The sequence below is a fragment of the Callorhinus ursinus genome, unplaced genomic scaffold (assembly GCF_003265705.2).
Source record: "Callorhinus ursinus isolate GAN/ISIS: 27379988/994484 unplaced genomic scaffold, GSC_fseal_2.0 scaffold42, whole genome shotgun sequence".
In the NCBI taxonomy this organism is placed as follows: domain Eukaryota; kingdom Metazoa; phylum Chordata; class Mammalia; order Carnivora; family Otariidae; genus Callorhinus; species Callorhinus ursinus.
The window spans coordinates 3,871,822-3,894,107 of record NW_027397104.1 but is presented as its reverse complement, the minus strand read 5'-3'; the positions used below and the strand labels follow the sequence as shown (position 1 = coordinate 3,894,107).

The following is a 22,286-nucleotide window of genomic DNA, read 5'->3' as shown; positions in this document are numbered from 1 at the left end:
TCAAATTGGAGCTGAAAGGACCTTTTCTAGATAAGCAGATTCATAAAGGCATGGGAATTTGCTAGTCCACCCTTAATATTCCGCTTCTCGCTCAAACAGATGGACTGATTAGAGACTTCAGCTTTCCAGAGACCAAGGAGAATCCTAGTAACTCATCATCTGAACCAGCCTCCCCTCTATCAGCAGCAATGGAGTTATAGCCCATTTTTGTCTCTGCAGATTTTTCTATCCAAAATTTTTAAGGAAAAAAAAAATAGAGAAAACTAACCAGCGGATGTTTTTAAAATAAGGAGATATTTTGTTTTATTAATAAAAGTGATCCATATCCCAAAAGGAAAGTTTAGAAAACATAAAATAGTAGAGAAAATCATGGAGACTCACTGTAAAATAGTAATACATTTTAATATATTTCCTCTAGTCTTTTTTTCTGAACAAAGATAGTTTTTTGATGTTTTTGTTGTTGATGGTGATGGTGGTTTTGTCGCTATTATTTCACACTCCTAAAGTCCCAGCATATTTACAACCTTGTACCCTTGTTATTTTTTCTACTTCACCATCGTTTGTAAGAAGTTTTTCATTATACATAAGCTTCATGATCATTTCGTTTAATAAACTTTACTTTGGCGTTACTTTAGATTTATAGATAAAGTGCAAAATTGTCCAGACATTTCCTGTATCCCCTTCGCCCAGCTTCCCTGAATGCTAACATCTAACATACCACAGTGTGTTTGTCAAAACTAAGAAATTAGGATTGGAACCTTACTGTTAACTGCAGATTTTTACCACTTTTTCTAATTAATATTCTTTATCTGTTCTAGGATCTAACACAGGATACCCTATTCATTTAGCATGACCATTATTTTTAGTGGCTACATAATATTTAATGAAGTAGCTTCTTTTTTCTTCTTCATTGTAAAGGGTTTCCTTTCAGAAATTTTTTGGCTTTTTAAAAGATCATGGCCATGATAACAACAAAAATAATAATATTCTTACTGTAAATATCTCACCGATAGAGAGTAAGCTTTGATTAGTGCTAAAAAATGACCCAGTGCTCTTTGCTCAAAGGCTGCTTACCTCCACCACTCTAATGTCAGATGTATAACATGCAAAGCCCTTGCACTTTCTGCAGAGCAGCTTCTTCTTTTCCTTATCGGGTACAGGTTCTACTTTTCCTTGACTATCCCTGATTAATTTTTCTTGAATCTGTATCTGGAGAACCTACATGCAAAAACCCAAAAACCAAAAACAAAATCCACTTCGTCAGTATAACGGGATAACTAGGAGGTATTTACACACACGCACATACACACACATGTATGTTATCATTCATTCATGTACAGCTTCCATGAACATACAGTGCCTGGCTTTGTTTATAAAAATCCCATAGGTAATTTTATTGGGTTCTCCTAATTCTTTGTTAGTCAGTGTTTACCTGTGACCTCCAATGAGCCTTTTTAATTTTTGAATCAAAGATGCCCATAAAGGGAGTGCCTGGGTGGCTCAGTCGGTTAAGCAGCTGGCTCTTGGTTTCAGCTCAGGTCATGCTCCCAGGGTCCTGGGAGCAAGCCCCACAATGGGCTCCCTGCTCAACAGGGAGTCTGCTTCTCCCTCTCCCTCTGCCCCTCACCCCACTTGTGCTCTCTCTCTCTCGCTCACTCTTTCTTTCAAAAAAATAAATAAAATATAAAAAAAAAAAAGAACCTGGACATTATAGATAAAATAAACCTAAGAAGATTCAGAAGGGTGAAGAGAGGAAGGCAGAGAGCTAGAAAACACAAAACCCTTAAGAACAAAATGGTGGTGAGCAACCTGGGTTTTCTTTTCCTCATATATCCCAGATTTAGGGCTGAAGGAACTGGCAACCAGAAATGTCTACGGACACAGATAAAATAAGTGTCTCAACAGAAGCCTACTACTCTCTCTAGTCATAGGACCAGGAAAGGGGCAGCCTAGCAAGACAAGAAACTTTTAGACAATAGCTGTTCTACTCCTGCCAAACATCACAGAATAAAAAAAACAACTGTGGCCTAACTCCAACCCATGCCAGCAAAGACTGAAGGGGTACCTAGATTTCCACCTTAACGAAGCATCTCAACACTCCCACCTAATGGTGTCAGAGAAGGCCAAGCAGGGAGCCATGCTCTCAGCCCTGCCACACGGTAGCGGCCCTTGCCTGTGATGTCAGTGGAGATCCTGCAGGGAGCAAGACTGCCCACCCCCACCCACGGAATGACCAGCCAACAGGTCCCGGCTACACTGGTTCTGGGCTCCCGCCCATCCTTTACCACCTCTGCCCGTTTTCTATGGCTGTTAGGGGAGTACCAGATGCTATTCAACAGATGTTTAACCTGTGTTTTCCACTCCTTGTCCTGGTGAGCTGGCTACAAGAGAGTCTGTGTCTGGCTGAGGCTCTGTCTCCCTCAAAAGGCTTTTACTCTTTTTATCCTGCCAGACGAGTCTACGTAGTTGGTCACCCAGTGGAAGAGACAAAAATTATGGCATGGATATTAAAGCTATCATGGTTTTAAAGACTTTACTGCCAACATCAACATACGCTACAAAACGGGAAGATGACTCTGTGAAAAACCTCTGTTCTCAGTAAAATTCAGGAGGAAAATTAAGAGGAACTAAAAAATTTCCCTGCGGTTCTTCTCAATGAAAATGTGGAAGTATTTTTAAATATTTTAGTCTCTAAACTTTAGGAAGAAATGTTTCTAAAAACGAGTAAATACTGACATAAAGTTGTCATTTTATGTCCTAAAATAAGTGTTAATTTGCTTTAGACCACTGTTTCTCAAAACTTTTTGGAGCAAACAGATTATGACTTTTTAAAATTATGGACACTATGGAGTTGGTCTAGTGAATTGTAAGGTTCATCTCTGTGAAATTAAAGTCTGCCTCATGCCTCTGTCCATCACAATACTCATTTTTTGAGCACTTACTTTATTCCAGGCACTGTGCTGAGCAATGTATATACCCCATTTTATCCTCAAAATTGCCCTGTGAATTAAATACCATTACTTTCCCAACTTTACGAATGAGGAGACGGATGATTTAACAGTCAGTGTTAAGTACCCAAGGTCATACATCTTCCAAGTGGCAGAGATCCCAAGACGAAAGTCTCTGCAGAGGGTCTGGAGAAGGTATGCGGTGCATGTGCGCCTGTGTGTGCGTGTAGGTGCGTGTTTGTGTTTCTTGACTTTCCCCAATCTGGTTCCAAGCTTCCGTGTTATAAAGGAAATTACAGTAAAATGAAGGTCACTACCAAGAGGGTGAACTGAACAGATACACCACCCCACAGCATGCATTCATACCAATACCTACAAGCAGGCATTCTAACACATGCGCCGTGCACGGGGAGCTTTTCTCTGAGGACTCTGGGTGTTAGAGAGAGACAGAGTTGAGGGAAAGACCGAGAAGGGCTGTGTTTTGCCATGTTAGGGTGCAGTCGTCAAGATGAGCTGCCGACTTGAGGGTCATCTAACTCAAGTTTGCCCTTTTATAACTAAAAACCTCACTTCAAGTATTGGCACTAATAACATATATTTTAATCTCATTGAGACCTAAAGCAGAATGAATCTGATGTTCACTGCAGGACAAAATTTTAAGCATAAACTTATTGTTCTCATGCAACACTCAGCAATATGATAAAAGGCACCAGCTATCCTCATATTCTGTTTGTTACTCATGGTCAGATTCTGCGTCAGTGACACAGATTAAAAGACTTACCTTTTCTTTAAATACTGCTTCATCCCACGTCTGAAGCCTTAAAATGGAGTCATTCATCATGTTTTCTTTGTATATATTTATTTTTTCTTTTTCAATTACATCAGCATTGCTGGTCAGAAGGAAGCACTTGCTACCTCTTGCTCTTCCTCTGCCTATCAGAAAATAAATACCTTATTTGGTGTCTTTGACTTAAAACTGATAAATCTGAGAAGAGGTAAACAAAGGAGTACTCCTAAAATTCAACTTTCATAAGAAAGCTGAGCTGTTAGAGCATGGACTCCAATGCAAGTGTGCACCTCCATATTAAACTACATGTTAAACTAGGAGCCCACCTTAGACTGGCTTCCTTGGCGGGTCGGTCTCCAGACGGTATAACTGAACAGCTACATTATCAGAGACACTGCCTTAAAGACAATCCAACATGAATACTCAGGAGGACGCTGTGAGCACTGTAAGATGAATAATGAACAGATCTTCCCTCAAGAGCCTTCAAGGAGGTGGGGAAATAGATATGTTCACAGCCACCAGAATATAGGTGGAAATAATAAGTGCGATAAGGAAGATAAATGTGAAGGACTATGGGCACTGGAGAATTTCTTGCCAGCTGAGGGAGTCAGGGACAGGCGGGGACGAGAGGGAAGAAGTAAAACAAGGATTACCAGTAGCAGTACATGAGCGCTTTCTTCAACAAGGAGAAAATGATGACGTCAGGTCGGCAGAAGTGGATAATGAATAAAGAGGAAGAATGAGAAACAGGTTGGAAAGAGAAGTTGGGGCTGGACTGTGAGCTTTTTACCACCGCATAAATTGGGAATGACTCGAGACTCTATAGGGAAGTGACACGCCCACAGCTGTTTTTCAGGAAGTAAAATGGGGGCCCTTGTTATGGAAATTGGAAAAAGTAAGAGAGGCTGGTTAGGAGATCACCTAGTTCAAGTGAGACAGGAGAATTGCATGGAGTGTCTCTTCTAGAATACAGGAGGCCCATCATTCCCACAAGCACAACCATGAAAGGGCCACACGTCGGCTGCCAGAGTCTCAATGCAAGTGGGAATTATCTTTCCATAAATATGTCCATCAATGTTGGTCAAGTGAACAGTATTCATCATAAACAAGAATCAAAATAGGGTATATATTAGTGGGCAAAACTGTACCGACACAATCCTGATCAAATAGGCCACCGTCAGGGCCAAGGACACCAGAGTCCCCTGTGCCAACGGTCAGACAGCCACTATTGCTCGGTCAAGGCCAGAAGCACAATGACTAGGACAGAGTACATTTCTAAATGACAGACACGCTCACGTATCAGACAAATTGGCAGCCATTTCGTCATGGCATCAAAGCTTTTCTCACCTCTGGTTTGGATCATTCTGATGACATTGCCCACATACTCGTATAGGATGACCAAATTACACTGAGCAATGTCGATGCCTTCATCAGCAACTGAGGTGGCAATCAGGATCTTTTTATCTCCATCGGTTCTGAATGCATCCAGTGCACACTTCTGTGCTGGGAGCGTCATTCCTGTGTCAGAGTTGGAGGGCATTCATTATACAACTCACCAAAGACGGAACTTTGCCCTCGAAAAATAACCAATAATTATGGAATGCTTACTATGTGCCCAATACCGTGATAAGTGCTTTATATTCATGACGTCAAAACAACCCTAGGCAGCAAGGCCTATTCCTAGCCTTGTTTTAGAGAGGACATTATGATGGTGTTCAACAATTTGGACTCTGCCACAAGACTACCTGAGTTCAAATCCCAGCTGTGGTACTAGCCAGCTGTGTGACTTCAGTCATGTTATCTCAAAACAAATACTGATTTTTTTAAAAAAAAACTATCGGGCGCCTGGGTGGCTCAGTTGGTTAAGCGACTGCCTTCAGCTCAGGTCATGATCCTGGAGTCCCGGGATCGAGTCCCGCATCGGGCTCCCTGCTCAGCAGGGAGTCTGCTTCTCCCTCTGACCCTCCCCTCTCTCGTATGCTCTCTCTCTCTCTCTCTCTCTCTCTCTCTCATTCTCGCTCTCTCAAATAAATAAATAAAATCTTTAAAAAACAAAAAAAAAACCCTTTAAAAAAAAACTATCAACAACTATCAACAATTAATAGTTTTTTTGCAAAACTTTTCATCACAATGCCTTTGCATGTGTATAGGACTTTATAGCTGGCAAAACAGTTTCACAACTACTTACTGGAACTTCACAAAGCCCTTTTAGGCTGATGTGGCAAGTGTTGTAGTCCCCCTTTACAGATGAAGACCTTGAGGTTTTGAAAGTATGATAAACTGACAGGCTAGTTAGTGGCAGAACCAGGCCTTGAATTTAAGTCTGAGACCCTAACAGTGTGCAGTTCTCAGCCAGTGATACACTGAGAAGAGAAAAGAATTTCAGTGGTCTCCACCTCCAAGTTAATAGACTTTATAAAAGTTTTAATTTTTTCCAGTACACTGGCAGCCAAAATCTTCAGGTATATTTTGTTAAGGCCAAAACAATTTCTTTTTACCATCCTCTTCAACTGAACGATGGCACGCCCAAGACAGACACCATACTTCATGAATTTCTAAACTTACTCATCCACTTGTTCATCAAACATTTATTCAGCAATTATAGTTTGTCAGATAAAAATACATGGTTAAAAGGTCCATTTTTATCTACAAGGATCTCGTGGAAGAAGGATATCAATAGGAAGCTATAATTCAAGGTGATGAGCAATGGGATGGAGGCAGAATTGCATCTATGGGACAGGGAGGAGAGACACCTCTACCAGTCTTGGGAGGTTGGGGAAGGCTCTTTTGCAGAAACTCAATAACTGGTAAGTTTCTAAATAAATGTGGATGGATGGATGGATGATGGATGGATAGGTGATGGATGGATGGATGATGGATGGATAGGTGATGGATGGATGGATGGATGATGGATGGATAGGTGATGGATGGATGGATGATGGATGGATAGGTGATGGATGGATGGATGATGGATGGATAGGTGATGGATGGATGGATGGATAAATGAACAAACAAGAAAATGTCTTGAGTGCTGAGTTGTAAAGAAATAACAAAGTTTGAAAATCAACTCATGTTAGAGTCAGACTGCAGAGAACTTTGAATCCCAACTACAATAATGTGGCATTGGACTTCATTTGGTAAGCTAAATTTTCGAAATCTGAATATACCTTTTAGATTCATGAAGTTTAAAATTTGCATAAGGGGAAAGTGCAAGAGTGATGACTGAGCACTGACAGGATGGAGACTGCTTAGTCTACACAAAACTAAACAGGAGGAGCAGGGTGAGGGTCTGTCCCGGCTGGTCCCTGAGGGGTGGCGGGGCACAGCTCTGAGAATGTCAGCTGGGGGCCGGCCACCCAGGGGTCTTGCTGGAGGGTTACAGAGACAGCCCTTCATGCTTCAGCCGCTGCAGCTGGATTTCAGGACTGTGTGCTTGAACTTTTTTTTTAATTAAAAATATATATATTACACATAAAAGCATCTATAGCTTAAAAAAAATGAAATGGAAACAGAACAGTTTTATTTCCAGCTAATCTTAATCTACTGATTGAGAATTGGAGAAAAAGAGTGACGTGCTCAAACAATATTTTTAAAAATAACTTTGGTTTTGTCTGTAGGACCTATGGGAAGAGATGTCTACAAGTTTTTGTCTTCGCACATTGTGATGGCTTTCGGATGGGTCAATGTGGCTAGGCTGAACTACAGTACCCAGTTATTGATCTAGGTGCTTCTGTGAAGGGAATTCGCAGATGTAATTGAAGTTCCTAATCACTAAACATTTAAGTTACAAAAGGGATTTCATCCTCAGTTGACCTGACATAATCAATTGACCCTCTGAAAGAAGGCTTAGGCATTAGTCCCCGAGCTCAGAGACTCCAAACAGCTCATGCCTGTGAGGTTCAGGCCTGCTCCTGACCACCTGCCCTATGGATTTCAGATTCACTTTGCCAGTCCAGTTGTGCATGCTAATTCCCAAATCCCTATGAGTTTGTGTGTGTTTGTGTACACACACACATAAACAACATATAGGTATATATGTATGTGTGTATAATCTCTTACTGGTTTTACTTCTCTAGTTGAGCCTGACTGACACAAGCATTAAAAAAGAGTTTGAATATATTATAAATATCCTTATAGATACAGTATCCTAACTCTCACTATATATAGTACCTGTGTTGTGATTTGTTTTGCCACGTCCAGTCAATATGCCAGGTTTTAGAAAGCTGAGTTCAGAATTTTCTTCAATCCATTTCTTCAAAGCCTGAAAGTCAAAAGCAATTATCAGTTGGACACTATCTGTAGAACACATTTGTGTAACTATTAATTCAATGCTGATATATTGCAAGAAGAAAAAAAACTTTAAGTTAGTAAACAGTTCAGTCAGTTGTCTGACTAACAAACCTGAGAATAAAAGCTTTTTGGAACTGAATTCTATGCAATAATTAACTATAATGGTTCAGATCTTTGTGATCTGATACAATTTAATCTCTAAGACATTATTTAAATGAAAAAAGCAATGTTCGGAATAGTGAGTATAGAACTAATAAGTGAGTTTTAGCAAGATCTCAGGACATAAGATCAATATACAGAAATCAATTGTATTTCTATTCACCAGCAACAAGCAACTGCAAGTACAATTTATAATAGCATTAAAAAATTGACACTTAGGTATAAGCCTAATAAAATATGTGCAGAATCTGTACGCCAAAACGACAAAACGGTGATAAAAGAAACCAAAGATTGTTAGGTGGCCTCTCGGTTGGCTCCCAGTAATCTCCACCTGCTGGTCTTCAGATCCCTGTGTAATCCCCTCCCTTCAAGTGTGACCTGCTTCTAATGAATAAAAAATGGAAGACATGCTCACTTCCAAGTCGAAGTTACGAAATGACTTTGACCTCTATATTAGGCATACTCTCTCAATCTCTCTTGGATCACTCACTCTAGAGGAGGCCGGCTGCCATGCTCTGAGGCAGCCCTGTGAAGAGGCCCACATGAGTGAGCTCAGAAGCACATCTTCTGAGGCCTGCCAATAGCCAGGGAGGTATGGTTGGAAGTTAAACCTTTCAAGTAGAGTCCGAGATGACTAGAGCCTGGGGAGAGATCCTGAGTCAGAAACATCCAGCTAAGTTGTTTCCAGATTCCTGATCCAGAGATATTGCAAGAGAAGAGTTTGTTGTTTCCAGCCACTAAGTTTTGAGGTAATTTGTTATCAGCAATAGGTAACTTATACAGAAACTATATAAATGAAAAGAGAGAGATATACTATGGTCATGGATTGGAAGACTCCATATTGTTAAGATGTCACTTTTCCCCAGTTTTATCTATTGATTCAATGCAATCCCAAACAAAATCCCAGCAGAATTTTTCATATATGTGAGTGAGCTGATTCTAAAATATAAATGGAAAGGCAAAGGAGGATAGCTAAAATAATTTAGAAAAAAGGAAAAAAGAGGACTCACACCATAAAGCTAATCAAGACAGTATGGGAAGGGTGAAAGGGTGGATGGATAGAGATGAATAGAACAGAAGAGAGAATCCAGAAATAGACCTCCATAAATAGAGCCAACTGATTTTTCAAAAAGTTACAAAGGCAATTCAATGGAGAAAGGACATTCTTTTCAACATATAGTCCTGCAGCAACTGGATATCCACATACAAAAAGAAAAAAAAGCATCTTAATTCGTAACTCAAAATGGATTGTAGACCTAATTATAAATTGCAGAACTATAAAACTTCGAGAAGATAACAAAGAAAATCTTGGTGATCTTGGGTAAGCAAAGGGTTCTTACATACAATACCAAAAGCACAATCCCCCAAAAGAAAAAATTGTTAAAATAGACTTTATGAAAAGTTAAAATTTTTAATCAGTAAAAGATACTGTTCAGAGAATTAAAAAACCAGAAGAAAATATTTACAAGTCACATTTCGGACAGATGACTTTTGTCAGACTATATAAAAAACTTTTTAAACACTCAACAATAACATGGTAAACAACTCAATCAAATCCTATTTTAAAATGGGCAAAAGATGTGAACGGACACTTCACCAAAGAAGATATATGGATGGCTACTAAGTTTATGAAAAATGCTCAACTGCACTAGCTGAAATGCAAATATAGTAAAATGAATTTTCAAACCCTAGGGAGATACCATTACTTGCTCAGAGAATGGCTAAAATTTTTTCAATTGACAAAAAAATTTTAAAAGTATGAAGTCCTTGTTCTACAGGTACAAAGACTTGCTATAAACCAGAGTGATGAAAACAGTGAAGTATTTGTATAAAGATAAACCAAGAGATAATCAGAACAGAATAAACAGCCTAGAAATAGACCCACACATATTTGGGTTGGTGCCTGACTGCAGAGCAGTGAGGAAAGGGCAGTCTTTTCAGTAAAATGGTACTGGGTCGATTTGGTATCCACAAGAAGGAAGAAGCTTACATCCACAAGTGCTCTGGTTTTCACAAAGAGGATGGTTCTACTCTCTGGGTTTAAGTGGTACTCCTCTTGCAAGATGAAGGAGAGATCTTGGAGTTTAGGGTTCTCATTGCTGGGATCCATGGAAACACTTTCCAGTTCCTCCAGCTTTTCTGCAAAAGAGGAACATTCTATAAATGGCTTATAAATTCTACAAATTTAGAACACACTGTGACCTTTAGCTATACTTCAGTTAATCTCTCAATCTTTGACCAGAATTCCAAGAGTAATAACCACTGCTTTAATGCATACATTAAATGCAGCAATAAATGCATACTTATTTTTCCCCAAACAGTTGGGTGCTCAATGCATAGCAGCACACCACTGGGCTACATTTATGTATACTAAATACTTTGATATAGGCCAAATCAATTTATTAGCAGTAATTACCTTTGGGAAAAGAATTTTGAGAGAGGTAGAAGGACTTACTTTTTATTTCAAATCTTCCTATATACTTCTTGATACAAGAGCAGTAGGATTATGGGCCATCTTGGTTTTCTTCTATATATAAATTTATATATAGTATATATAAATTATAATCTCTCTAAATCATTAAAACACTTTTTTTATACCTTTAAAGCATGGAAAAATTACTAAAAGTTGAACCAAAAAAAATGCCACTAGCTCTCAACCATGAGAGACTCCGGACTTCGGGAAACAAACTGAGGGTTGCAGAAGGGACAGGGGGGCGAGGAGGGGGGCAGGGTAACTGAGTGATGGGCATTAAGGAGGGCGCATGATCTGATGAGCACTGGGTGTTATACGCAACTAATGAATCAAAAACTAATGATGTACTATATGTTGGCTAACTGAACTTTAAAAAGTCTCTTATAGATTAAAAAAAAATGCCACTACCTATTATAATTTCTATGGGATGTATCCTTTGCAAATCTTGTTTTTCCTTTTTCAAAATAAGAAATAGTGTAAACAGCATATTTTTTCCATACGTACCAGACTTCACTGAAGCTTAATAGTCCTGCTGTCTATAATTATCTTCTTAAGCCCATGACAACTCCCTGAGCATCACCGTACACTAAATATAATATGAGTATCCTGCCACTGGAGTCACCAGGGCTCCAGTGGCTTCTTCCTCTAGAAACACCACCCACCTTCGAATCTCTGAGTGAGATGCTGCTCAATCTCATCAAATCCTGCAGCTCGGACATCAGTGAAGAAGTCTTTCAAGTAATCCAGAGCATCTTTCATCCGTGCATGCTCATTGATAATGAGGGCATCATTATATTTCTGTTTAGAATGAAAACTGAGTTTCAGTGTTTCCAAGGTCTAATGCATCTGCTGTACTGAAATTCAACTAGCTGTACATAGCATGGAATTAATTTTTAAAATAAGCTCTTCTTAAATCTATCCCAACTTAGTTTTTTAAGATGAGTGGTTTCTAATGGTACTGCAATAAAACCTTTGAACTAAATACTATTTAAAAAATCTTAATTAGCTAGAATCATTAATTAATTAGGATCATTTTGGAGTCTAGAATTACACCTCAGAAGAGAAAGAAAATTACAAGAAAAATGCATGTCAAAGATTAAAAAGCAAAAAACAAAAGCAAATCAACATCCGCATCAACTTGCCTCGTGATTCAGACATTCGACTTAATCTCCTCATACATCCAGAGCCATCAGTGAATTGCAACAGCATCTGTTCAGAATGATGGCACTGACCACCTACCCCAAATATGCAACTAAGTTCATTAAAATTCTTTTTTTTAAAGATTTTATTTATTTATTTGAGAAAGAGAGGATGAGAGATGGAGAGCATGAGAGGGAAGAAGGTCAGAGGGAGAAGCAGACTCCCCGCTGAGCAGGGAACCCAACGCGGGACTCGATCCCGGGACTCCATCCTGGGACTCCAGGATCATGACCTTAGCCGAAGGTAGTCGCTTAACCAACTGAGCTACCCAGGCGCCCTAAGTTCATTAAAATTCTATAAATCCATGCTGACTGAGTGCATTTTTAAATACTTTCAACAGCATGATAAGCAGAGGTGATGGTTGTTGTTTCTTAACTTCTTGGTTAATCAGAAAACAACCAAAGACCCTAGGTTTCTGAGTGTGTGGCTTTGCCAAAGGTAAGAAAACACATGCTTCAAGATAAGGCAACAGAAGTCACTTACTGAATTTTCAAGATGACTGTCACCAATCACATATCTACAATCATGTTCATCATCCCCCAAATTTTTCTGATTGTGTCAATCATGGGAATGCTAGAGGCACATGATATAGAACACCAGCATCTGTTTCTATCCTGTGGCTGCTACTATTACGTTTCAGTAAGCTGACAGAGAAGATGCTGAATGGGATAACTTTAAAGTTTGCTTCATAGGAACCCCTCGGAAAGTTCCTAAGTGAGCTCCTGGAACAGGGTGAAAAGTTGATGTTCTCTTGGCTCCCAGAGCAAAGCTCCCAACAGGTACTACAACTAAAATATGTTGCTGCAAAGAAACCACATACCCGCAAGTGGGAAGTGTACAAATACAGGGCTTTACAAATCCTGCTCTCTTCATCTTTGTCGGGCAACAGAAACACCATGCATGCTTTCTGAACAGAAACGATCCATTGTTCATATTTCTGTGTTCCAAAATTCCTATTTTGAATTTGAGATACACTTTCTGGGGGGGGAAAAAAAAGTTTTTCATTGTGCTATAGATCAGTCATTTAAAGTTCTAAGCATGCCTCACCCTCAAATTTTCTTTCTTACTCTCTGTAAGCAGAGTATTCCTCCTAAAACAGTCGGTTTGCAACAGTAGTGAATCTGTGTCGGCACGTGATTCCTTACTGAATACTTTGCACCAAGAATCAAAGTGTCTTACACTCAAATTCATTTCATTTTCATAGACCTCTGAGGTGGATGTTATATTTTACAGGTGAGGAAACCAAAGCTCAGAAAAGCAAAGTAATTTACCCAAAGTGACAGAGTTAGCATGTGGGGGGAGTGCAGGAATGCGGATCCAGGCGTGTCTGATACTGAAGGCTTTGCCAGCTCTGTGAGCTGACGGCCAAAGCAGCCCAGAGGCAAAATGATGGACATGAAAATATCTAACTTTGCCTCTAACAATAAAGCAGTGAATAAAAATAATAGGTCTCATGAGCTTCATCAGGAAGATATTTAAAAGCAAGAGAGAGAGAACTCAACACACTCTCTTCTACCTTGCTATGAACTTAAGCTGTCTGATCTCCACAGCACCATTTGCAGGGCCGAGCAAAAAACAGGCACTCAAAAGATGCTCGTCATGGATGCTTCTGTTTGTGTGCATCTTCTAAGCTGTTGCTCGGTCCAAAAATTGAGCATCAGCTGTGGTCCAGGCTGTGTGCAGGGTGCTGGCAGTAAAAGGATGCAGAAGACAGAATAAGCCTATTCTCAAGCAGCTCAGATCTCCAGGGCTCCCTGGGAAGAGCACAGTTTAGTAAAACTCACAGGCAAGAGCTATATTTCTGGGTTAAATTGCTCCTCTCACCCATTCGTGTTTAGCAGGAGGAACAAAGGAGGCTATTCAGACAAGTAGCTTTGACATGCTTCTTTCCCAGCTCCAACTACAAACAAGGTGATCAGCAGTAAACCAGATGAATTAACAAGTATTTCTTGAATGTGAGTAGGTGTAAAAATGAGCTAAGCAATCTGGAAATGAACAGCTGACAGGATGTAGACTGGGGAAAAGGTGGAGGTAGGGAATTAGAAGTGGGAGGAATAAGAAGGTAGAAATTCATGTCTCTCCACCCTTCTGCTACCTCCCTAGTTCAGACTACATTATAATGGTCCTGGAAAATATGACGGCCTCCTAACTGGTCTCCCTACTTCTTGCCTTGGTCCCTCCAATCCACTGCCCACTCAGCCACTAGAGAGAGAGTTTCCAAAATTGCAGATGAAATACTTTGCTACCCCACCACTTAAACGCCTTCAGTGGATTCCTCTAGCCAAAATCCTACCCAGCTCTCAGGATCCTCTGTGATCTAGCTTCTGATTCTCATCTCCAGCTGCTCTGCTTCCTGCATTTGACAGGACTAATGGAAGTCCTCATACCCTCTCTGCTTTCCTGGCCTTTGCACATGGTGTTCCCTCTGCCTGAAACACACCTGATCACCACCACCCACGTACCCTTATCCCGTTGTTTTATTATTCCTTATCTAACTTTGGCTTTACTGTTGTTCTGGAAATGCTGCAAGGGCAGGAGCTGTATCTCAGGGTCCATGCTATTGCCCCATCAGCTAGCACACTGCCGAGCACCAAGTGGTTGACAAGTGAATGAACATGTTCAAGGAACCCTAAATCAAAGGATTCGAGTAGGGAAGGAGTGGAAGGTAAAACTGGAAAGAAAAGTAGAACCAGATTGTGCAGGTAGGGCCCAGACTGGCAGGTTAGAGGCTTAGAGAGCTTTGCTTGTAAGGCAGATTCAAGCAGGATACTGACATGATAAAACTGGTATTTCAGAAAGACCAACCAGGTAACAGGGGGCCAAATGGAAAAGTGAGTGGGGGTGGGCAAACCAGCCAGACAGCAGTCAGCCTAAGTCCTAAATCAAGCTGTGAAAGAAGAGGAGAAGAGAAAAAGCAAAATAAGCGTGAGGAAAGGTGAATTCACAAATTCAACCTCTCCAAAGCTGCTCCTAGTTCAGGAACCAGCACTCCCCACTGGTAAATCAACAAGTGTGCAAGCCAGAAGCTGGTGCAAGTCACCCTCACTTCCACCCAAAGCCTGCTAGCCATGAAATCTGAACACTTCCTGTTTGCAGCGCTCAGCCCGAGCCTCCTCCCTCCATCAGCCTGTCTTGACTGCCTCTGGCCCTCTTTGTTCACTAGTATCCTTATCACATCGCGAATCAGTTTAAAATCTTCAGATGCTTCCCCCTGCTTTTAGGACAAAGCCCTTCCTGGTCTGGGCCCTGCCTCTCTAGCGTCACTCCTCTCTACTACTCATGCATTGGGAATACCACGAAATGCTTGCAATTCCTAATACCTTTTCTTCCGTCAATGCCTGATGCGTTTTCAACTCACCATGGTTGTCTCTCCTTAGCTTGGCTGACTTCAAGACTGCCTCAGGCACCACCCCACCCCAGGAAGCTTCCCTGCAGCTCATTCCAGGCCAAAGTTCCCACGTGCTCTCAAGGCATCCAGGCCGTACCTCTGCCCTGCTGTGTGGAAGTTACTCACATCTGATTCTCATTATTGACTGTGAGTTCCCTGAGGTTGGGACTATGTCTTTAACCTTGTCCTTTCCATTAGCTGGCACAATGAGTATCTGGTGAATGAATGAAAGAACAAAAGAGAGAACAGAACTTGGAAACTTCATGAGAGAGTCTCAAAAGAAGAAAGAATCGAAGATCACTGCCTGTTTCAATCTGAGCCATCAGGGAAATGGTGGTTTCATTCATATAAACGGGGAAGTTAGAACTTAGAACTTTTCAAATTAGAAAGCTAATTTGAAAGCCATGAACTGATTTAAATATGGTATTGTTCAGGTATGTATGTCCAGAGATTTACTTTGAATTTAAAAAGAAAAAAAAAAAAGGAAGAGAGACTAAAGGAGGACTTACAGGTTTCCTGAATAACCTATAATCAGGGAGGTTAACCTCTTGATACGGTCTTGACCCTGTCTGAACTGCAGAGAATGCAAAAAGACACTAGTGAACAATATATGGTTATTCCTAAATGGAGAGAATACAAAATGAGATTTATCTCACCCAGAGTTACGGTACCGAGTTCGTCAAAGATATTCTTTGCCAGACTCTCTGTCTCCCTCATCAGCTGTGATATGATGCATTTAAATCTGTCAGTAGTCCGTGATTCCACTTTCCTGAAAACTAAAGCCATCAAAACAAAGTGAGTATTTTTCAGGAAGAACACATCATAGTTCAAAGCAGGCATCTGCACACCTTTCTCTGCCTCTGTTACTTCTGCAAGACCTGAGGCCCCAAGCTCACAGGCTGGTAGTCTAGATGATGTATCAAATGCTCAAAAACCTTGCAAGAGCTCCCGAGTGCTTAATGCACAGATTCTAACATCTCTGGGTTTCACGGTCTGGTTCTAATCCAACTTCTCATTCTGGTTTTCCTGTGACTCAGCATGGAGCCTCTACTCTGACAAGACTGGTATCCATCTTATCTCTGCAAGTACAACACTTTTTAACCCTCTCTTCTTTGATTTTCTCCTTTCCCACCCAACCCCCAGAAGTGCTCACACTGTTCCTAAAATTCATTATTGCATTGTTTCTGCAGAAACTTAATAACTGTCTACCACGTGGCACGTTCTGGTGATAAACAGTTGAAAAGAACACAGTCTGTGCTCCAGAGAGGTCTGTGTTCTCAGGGGAGAGAAAGGTACATCAGCCAAATAACCATAGTAAAGTGCCATAACGTAAGTATGTGCCAGGTGTCACGGGGCACAAGGAAGAAAATCTCTAATTCTTCCAAAGGAGGAAATGCTGGGGGTAACTAAGGGGAGAGGAATGGAGGAAGCAAAGATGCACTTGAGGAGCCCAGAGGAATGCAGCACGATTAGACTTATAGGAGGGGGCAATGAGGTACAGAGGGCAGAGGGGACTGGATTCCAAAGAAGTTTGTACTTGATACTAAAGTTTAGATTGGGTACCTTCCCTAAACTCCTTACAGGCAACTCCCAGGAAGGAACTGAACTGCCTCTCCCTGGCTATTTAATGTGTGTTTGCTATGCATTATACAGTCATACACTATCCCCAGAGCAAGGATGAAGGCATATATGTCTCCTCTTCTGCTGTCTCTTGCTGGGTTAGTATAGCATTGGAATTTAGTAAACATTTCCTGGTCAATCTTTTTAAAAAATCATATTCTGATCTGCTGAGGAAAAATATGACTCAGATTAATTTCATTTCAACCTGTATCATCAGATACATTATTCGAATAATGAATGATCACACAGTATCCTCCTCAGGCATGCAACTCAGGAAAGGACTGAGCCCAGCTCTTGGCCATTTACATGCTTTGATTTTCTCATCACGTCTCTCTCATTGTTAGTATCCTTATAAGAACTTTATCAAAAACAAAAAAAGAACTTTATTGAACTGAAGATTAAGAATGTTTGCTTTCGACAGTCCACACTCTTGAGGTTCACCCATTGCCTGAGGACAGGGTTTGATTGAGGACAGAGGCATGAAATGTAATTACTTCCCAAGTTTGGGGTTAAATATTTTCTACTAAACAGAAAAGGTAAAAATTCAGTATTTCACCCAAATGTCTCTGAACTAGGAAAAGCAGAAGGTAACGAAGTTCTAAAGGGCTTGTTTACTGGATTCCACTTACACTTCTGGGGCTTATAAACAATTTCTTCCAATTCCTCCAAGTTGTCTTTGACTGTTGCTATCACTGATGTGTCAAGAGAAGCACACAGTTTGCAGATATATTCCATGGCTTCCATTGTGTTTTTGGCATCCCCAATGCCAACCGAGGCAGTCAGCCCAATGACCTGTGAGGAGCACTCCAAACTGTCAGACATCTGGAAAACAGCATGCCATTTCCACAATTCCCCATGCAACCCTTTCCTGCTAAAGTAGGGGTGTTTGTTTGTTTGTTTGTTTTACTAATTAAAGAGTAAGAAAACTAATTTTTTTCCCTGATATTCTCTATGACATTGCAAATGGAAAGGTCCCCATTAGGCAAAGCAATGAATAGATGCAGGAGTCACAACTTATCAAATGAACACGAATTAGCAAAGAAACCAAGAGCAAAAACCCTTTCAAGGCAGGACTTCTTTCTTCTCTACCCTTGTGTCCCCCATGATGTGCAGAACAACATACTAAAAGGAAAGGGACCAAATCAGACACAACTCCATTCTAAATGCAACCATGTCACACTGGCTGTGGATTCTTGGACAAGTATCTTCAGCTCTCTTTAAAGTTGGGAAACAACAGCTATTTAAAATGGTAGGTGTGTGAATTCAGTAAGATAACATTTGTAAAAAAAAAAATTAGCTTAATGGTCACCTAATAATTTATGTCTCACTTGAATAGCCATTCAGTAAACTGAATAATTGACTCATTAGCAAGGAATCTAATCAACCACCAATTTTTTTTCTAGAGGAAGAAGCTGTAAGAAATGTGACTGCTACTGAATTTTGTCTATGGGTACCATACTGCATTTCTTCTAACCTATGCTTCCTAAACAGGTAGTTATTAGGGCTAGAGAACTTTAGGTACTGTGATACTGGTATACCATAAATTCATGGTTTCCAACCTCATCTGGATCCTTAATGTAACCAAGAAATTCTTCTATATATTCCTTAGTTCTCTCATTTCAAATTCTCTCCATGTATCTTGAGCTCCATCCCCCATTCCTATCTTGATTATTCTCAGCAAATAATCTATCTTCCTCTCCTGCACGTAAGAGAAGAGAGAGATTAAATGCCAGGGATTCCCTACCTTTCCTGTCCCCATCTAAGAACTACTCTCTGTCTTGACTCTTCTCACACCCTCACCTCTGATGACACCAAAAATGGTGTCCCATCTGCTCTCCTCTACTAATGCAAATTCCTGCCTACTTATCCCATACCCTCTGGTCTCTCCTAGCATCTTGTTCTATCGACCATTCCCTCTATCCCACTCTGCCTCACCTACTGCTATTTACCACTTCACATTCTACACTCAAATGCTATGGAAGACCTTCAGGACTCTCGGGCACACCATGTTCTCTCATACCTCTGTGCCTCTGGACACACAGTAGCGTTACCTGAAAACCACCCAGTTATCTACCTTGTACATTCTTGTTAGTTTTTACCTAACTTCTGTTGGGTTTTGGCTTACTTTCACAGCACACTTACGAGTTTTCACTTCTGTTCTGACTACGCCTTGTACCCATCTCCATAGTGTGCCATCACCATATATTATGACATAATTCTTACATGTCTGGCTCCCCATGAAACTTCAACTGTTTGAGGTTTATGTCTTTTTATATTTGTATCCCCAGTGCCTAGCACAGTGGATAACACAGGGGGGCACCTAATGCATATTTGTTAAGTGAATAAGTGAATGAACAAATAAAAATTAATCAATGAACTATACAATATGGACTTAGGACCGGAAAAGAACATCCTCAGTGTGGTCAGTAGAGTAAGTAAATAGGATTTAAGAAGGTTATAGCTCTTCTGAGGAATCCACCTGACTCTGGAGATACCTGAGGCAGTAGGTCTGAAGATCCTCCAAGTTTCTGATCTAGATAATTAAACATGATCATATTGTAAGGATGATGTTTACCGGTGTTGTGACATTCATCAAATATCATCAAAGTAAAGACAGAGAGTGATGGAAGAGTCCCATTTCTAAGGTTATTCACAAGAATCTGTGGAGTGAAAATGATGATGTCATTGTTCTCAACAATCTGTTCCACTAAGATATTCTCAGATGTTGCTCCAGAAACACCTGCAACTTTGTACCTGGGAAATGACAGAAATTCCCTATTACCAACCATGATGTGAATGAGGAACCATAAAGACATGAAACACTAGGTCAGAGCAACTGAGAACTTAACTCTTAACTGGTTAAGTTCTCCCTAACTCCAAAAGGAATATATGGGAGACAAGTGCTTAGCACCATACACATAGTAAATGTTCAATAACTGCAAGCCAGCTATAACTGCTAGTAGAGTATGTTAATTCCTTCAAGTCTTAAGAAAGAAAATAGTACTTAAAGGAAAGAGTAATATTAAAGAAGTTATAAATCTTTAAAAAGTTAAATGTGTCATTTAAATGTAAAATTGATCTCAAGTCATTTACTTACTCTACAAGAGCTAACCAAAGGAGTTTAGTATTTCAAGCATACCTAACAAAACAGACTTGCATCCATGAAAAATTAATTACATCTAGATTATATAAAAGCTATATCTATTATAAATTTTTGAATCCCAGCTTTCCAAAATTAAGCTAAGCTGAATACACACCAGTTACATGAAGCTAGAGAAAAAGAAATGGAACCAACTGTTATACCTACCCAAGTTTTTCAAAATATTTGGAGAACACGGATTTCTGCTGTTCATACACTGGGAGTTGATTAGCAAAAAAGACAACTTTCCCCTTTTGTCCTTGTGGAAATTTTTTAAGATGATGTTCACATATAAGAAGGGAAACAAGGGTTTTTCCACAACCTTTTAACATACAAAGAAAAAGAAAACATGTAATTGATATTACACTAAAATATTTCTATAGAAAGGTAATTATTTTTGGCTCCCCTAAAACCACTGCACCAACTAATAAACTAGGAATGTCGACAGAATTTATACCAGGACAGAAAAATATCAAGTTACTTCCTAGGTAACATGCAAATAAAATAGTCAAGGCATAAAGCAAGATAAAACAGGGCATTTTTCTTTCCCTCCTCAGGTTCCTTAAAATACCTGGAGACTATATTAATGGGAAAGTTTTCTCAAAAGATATATGGAACAAGGAAAAAATGGAAACTTGCCCATTTTGTCCCAGTGTTCAATACAAGAAAAAAAAGGAAACAAACACAGAAACAAACCATGTAAGTAGTGACAATCAACTTACCAGTAGGAGCACATATTATTGTGTTTTTTCCTTCCTTAGCAGGGAAAGCCAGCTCTAGTTGGTAATTTCTTGGCTTCAGTGGGGTGCAAGTAGGAGAGGCTTATGTAATACAAAAGGAACAAAATTACCAAGTAGTTACAGCTCTGAGGAATCAAGAAAAGAGCTATCTGTCATCAAGTAGACAGGAATTCTGACTTTAACAAAAAAAAGGGCCTCATTTAAGAAAATTTAGAATCCTTGACTCTTGTTAACCATTCCAGCCTCAGCACTGATGTGAAGAACAAAATTCTCCCTCAGTGACAAAGTCCCAATGGCAAGAATCCTTTGAAAAAGCCACAAAGATTTTTCTTAAATAACCTTGGAAGTTTAGTAAGGAGAAACTAAAGCAAGAATGGCCTAATTCAGGGCAAGACAGATGGCCACTGGTTAAAAGGAAATGCTATATGGAACAAAACAACAAATCCCTCCTAGATCTCTGAGAAGCAACAAACTATAAACAATGAATTCCCAGAACAATCTCTTATTGAAGAGCAACCATGCTTTATAATTCTGCAGGCTCTCCCATGGTATCTTCTCTCAATAGGACCAGAAGTTTCAAAAAATAACCAGAGGCTGTTTTTCCACAACAGATAAGCATATAGAATGTTACTGCTAGAAAAGACCTTAGAAGTCATCTATTGACTCCAAACTATTTTAAAGAACAGGAACATCTCTAAAAGGTTAAGTGAGCTCACTAAAGTCCCTTACATGTCAGAAAAGTTTAAAGCAATTTACATTCAGTAATTTTACTCTGAAATGACAAGAAAACTTGTATCATTTGGTTGCAGAAGTAATCTGTAAATCTTCTTGTGGTGTTATCCCCAAATCACACCTTTCTTCGCACACTACCCAGTATTAATCAGAATGTCTTCTCTGATGTTCTTTTGTAAAAAACTTTTTACTGTGGCTCATTATGAAACTTTCTGGTCCCCTCATGAAAACATGCTTCTAGAAAGACAAGGTGGGCCTTATAACTAAGTTATACAGTGCCTTTGTGTGAAATTAGAAAAAGGAGACCCTCTGGAAGGATACAGCCCACTGTTTGGCAAATAGCACAGGCAGGATCTCAGTCCTCACTCAAACTCAGCTGGGTACATTTGTGCAGTGCACAAACTTCATCAACTTACACTGCAGCCCTGGGATAGTAAAAGGAAAGTGAGCAAGTGACTCATAAATATTAGTGTTTCTTTAGAGAGCAGAGCTGATTTTAGATTTCATAGACACTAAGTTTCTGGGAGGACCCTATGTGCATTTTCAATGTAGACATGCACATATGTTCTTAGTGACAAAAGAAAATAAAAGAGGCTGATGATGATAGCTTTGGAAGAGAGAGAATAATATGTTTTAATTATAGAAAAAGTATCTATTTTAATATAAATTATCTTTTCTTTAAAAAAGATAAATGATCTTTTCTTACATTTCCTTTAAAACCCTTTCATAACACTATGACTTCAGGCAGTGCAGGCCATGTCCCCACACAAAATACCCAAAGAATACCATATGGAAAAGAACAGTGCTGGG

At 39.8% G+C, this 22,286-nt stretch overlaps 1 protein-coding gene across 2 annotated transcripts in view; it reads right to left on the bottom strand.

Annotated features, from left to right (window-relative positions):
• Positions 1–22,286, bottom strand: part of RIGI (RNA sensor RIG-I) — a 37,113-nt gene that overhangs the window by 1,131 nt on the left and 13,696 nt on the right. The window contains exons 6-17 of one of the 2 annotated variants that reach the window (XM_073881463.1): positions 20,727–20,825; positions 20,173–20,326; positions 19,361–19,619; positions 17,495–17,657; positions 15,902–16,021; positions 15,755–15,819; positions 11,320–11,455; positions 10,175–10,323; positions 7,906–7,996; positions 5,083–5,253; positions 3,730–3,881; positions 1,075–1,218 (exon numbers count right to left, since the gene is read on the bottom strand). In XM_073881463.1, coding sequence (XP_073737564.1) covers positions 1,075–1,218; positions 3,730–3,881; positions 5,083–5,253; positions 7,906–7,996; positions 10,175–10,323; positions 11,320–11,455; positions 15,755–15,819; positions 15,902–16,021; positions 17,495–17,657; positions 19,361–19,619; positions 20,173–20,326; positions 20,727–20,825 — 1,703 coding nt within the window. Of the gene's footprint in view, positions 1–1,074; positions 1,219–3,729; positions 3,882–5,082; positions 5,254–7,905; positions 7,997–10,174; positions 10,324–11,319; positions 11,456–12,677; positions 12,836–15,754; positions 15,820–15,901; positions 16,022–17,494; positions 17,658–19,360; positions 19,620–20,172; positions 20,327–20,726; positions 20,826–22,286 lie in introns of both variants that reach the window. The other variant, XM_025852900.2, reaches the window with a different exon arrangement.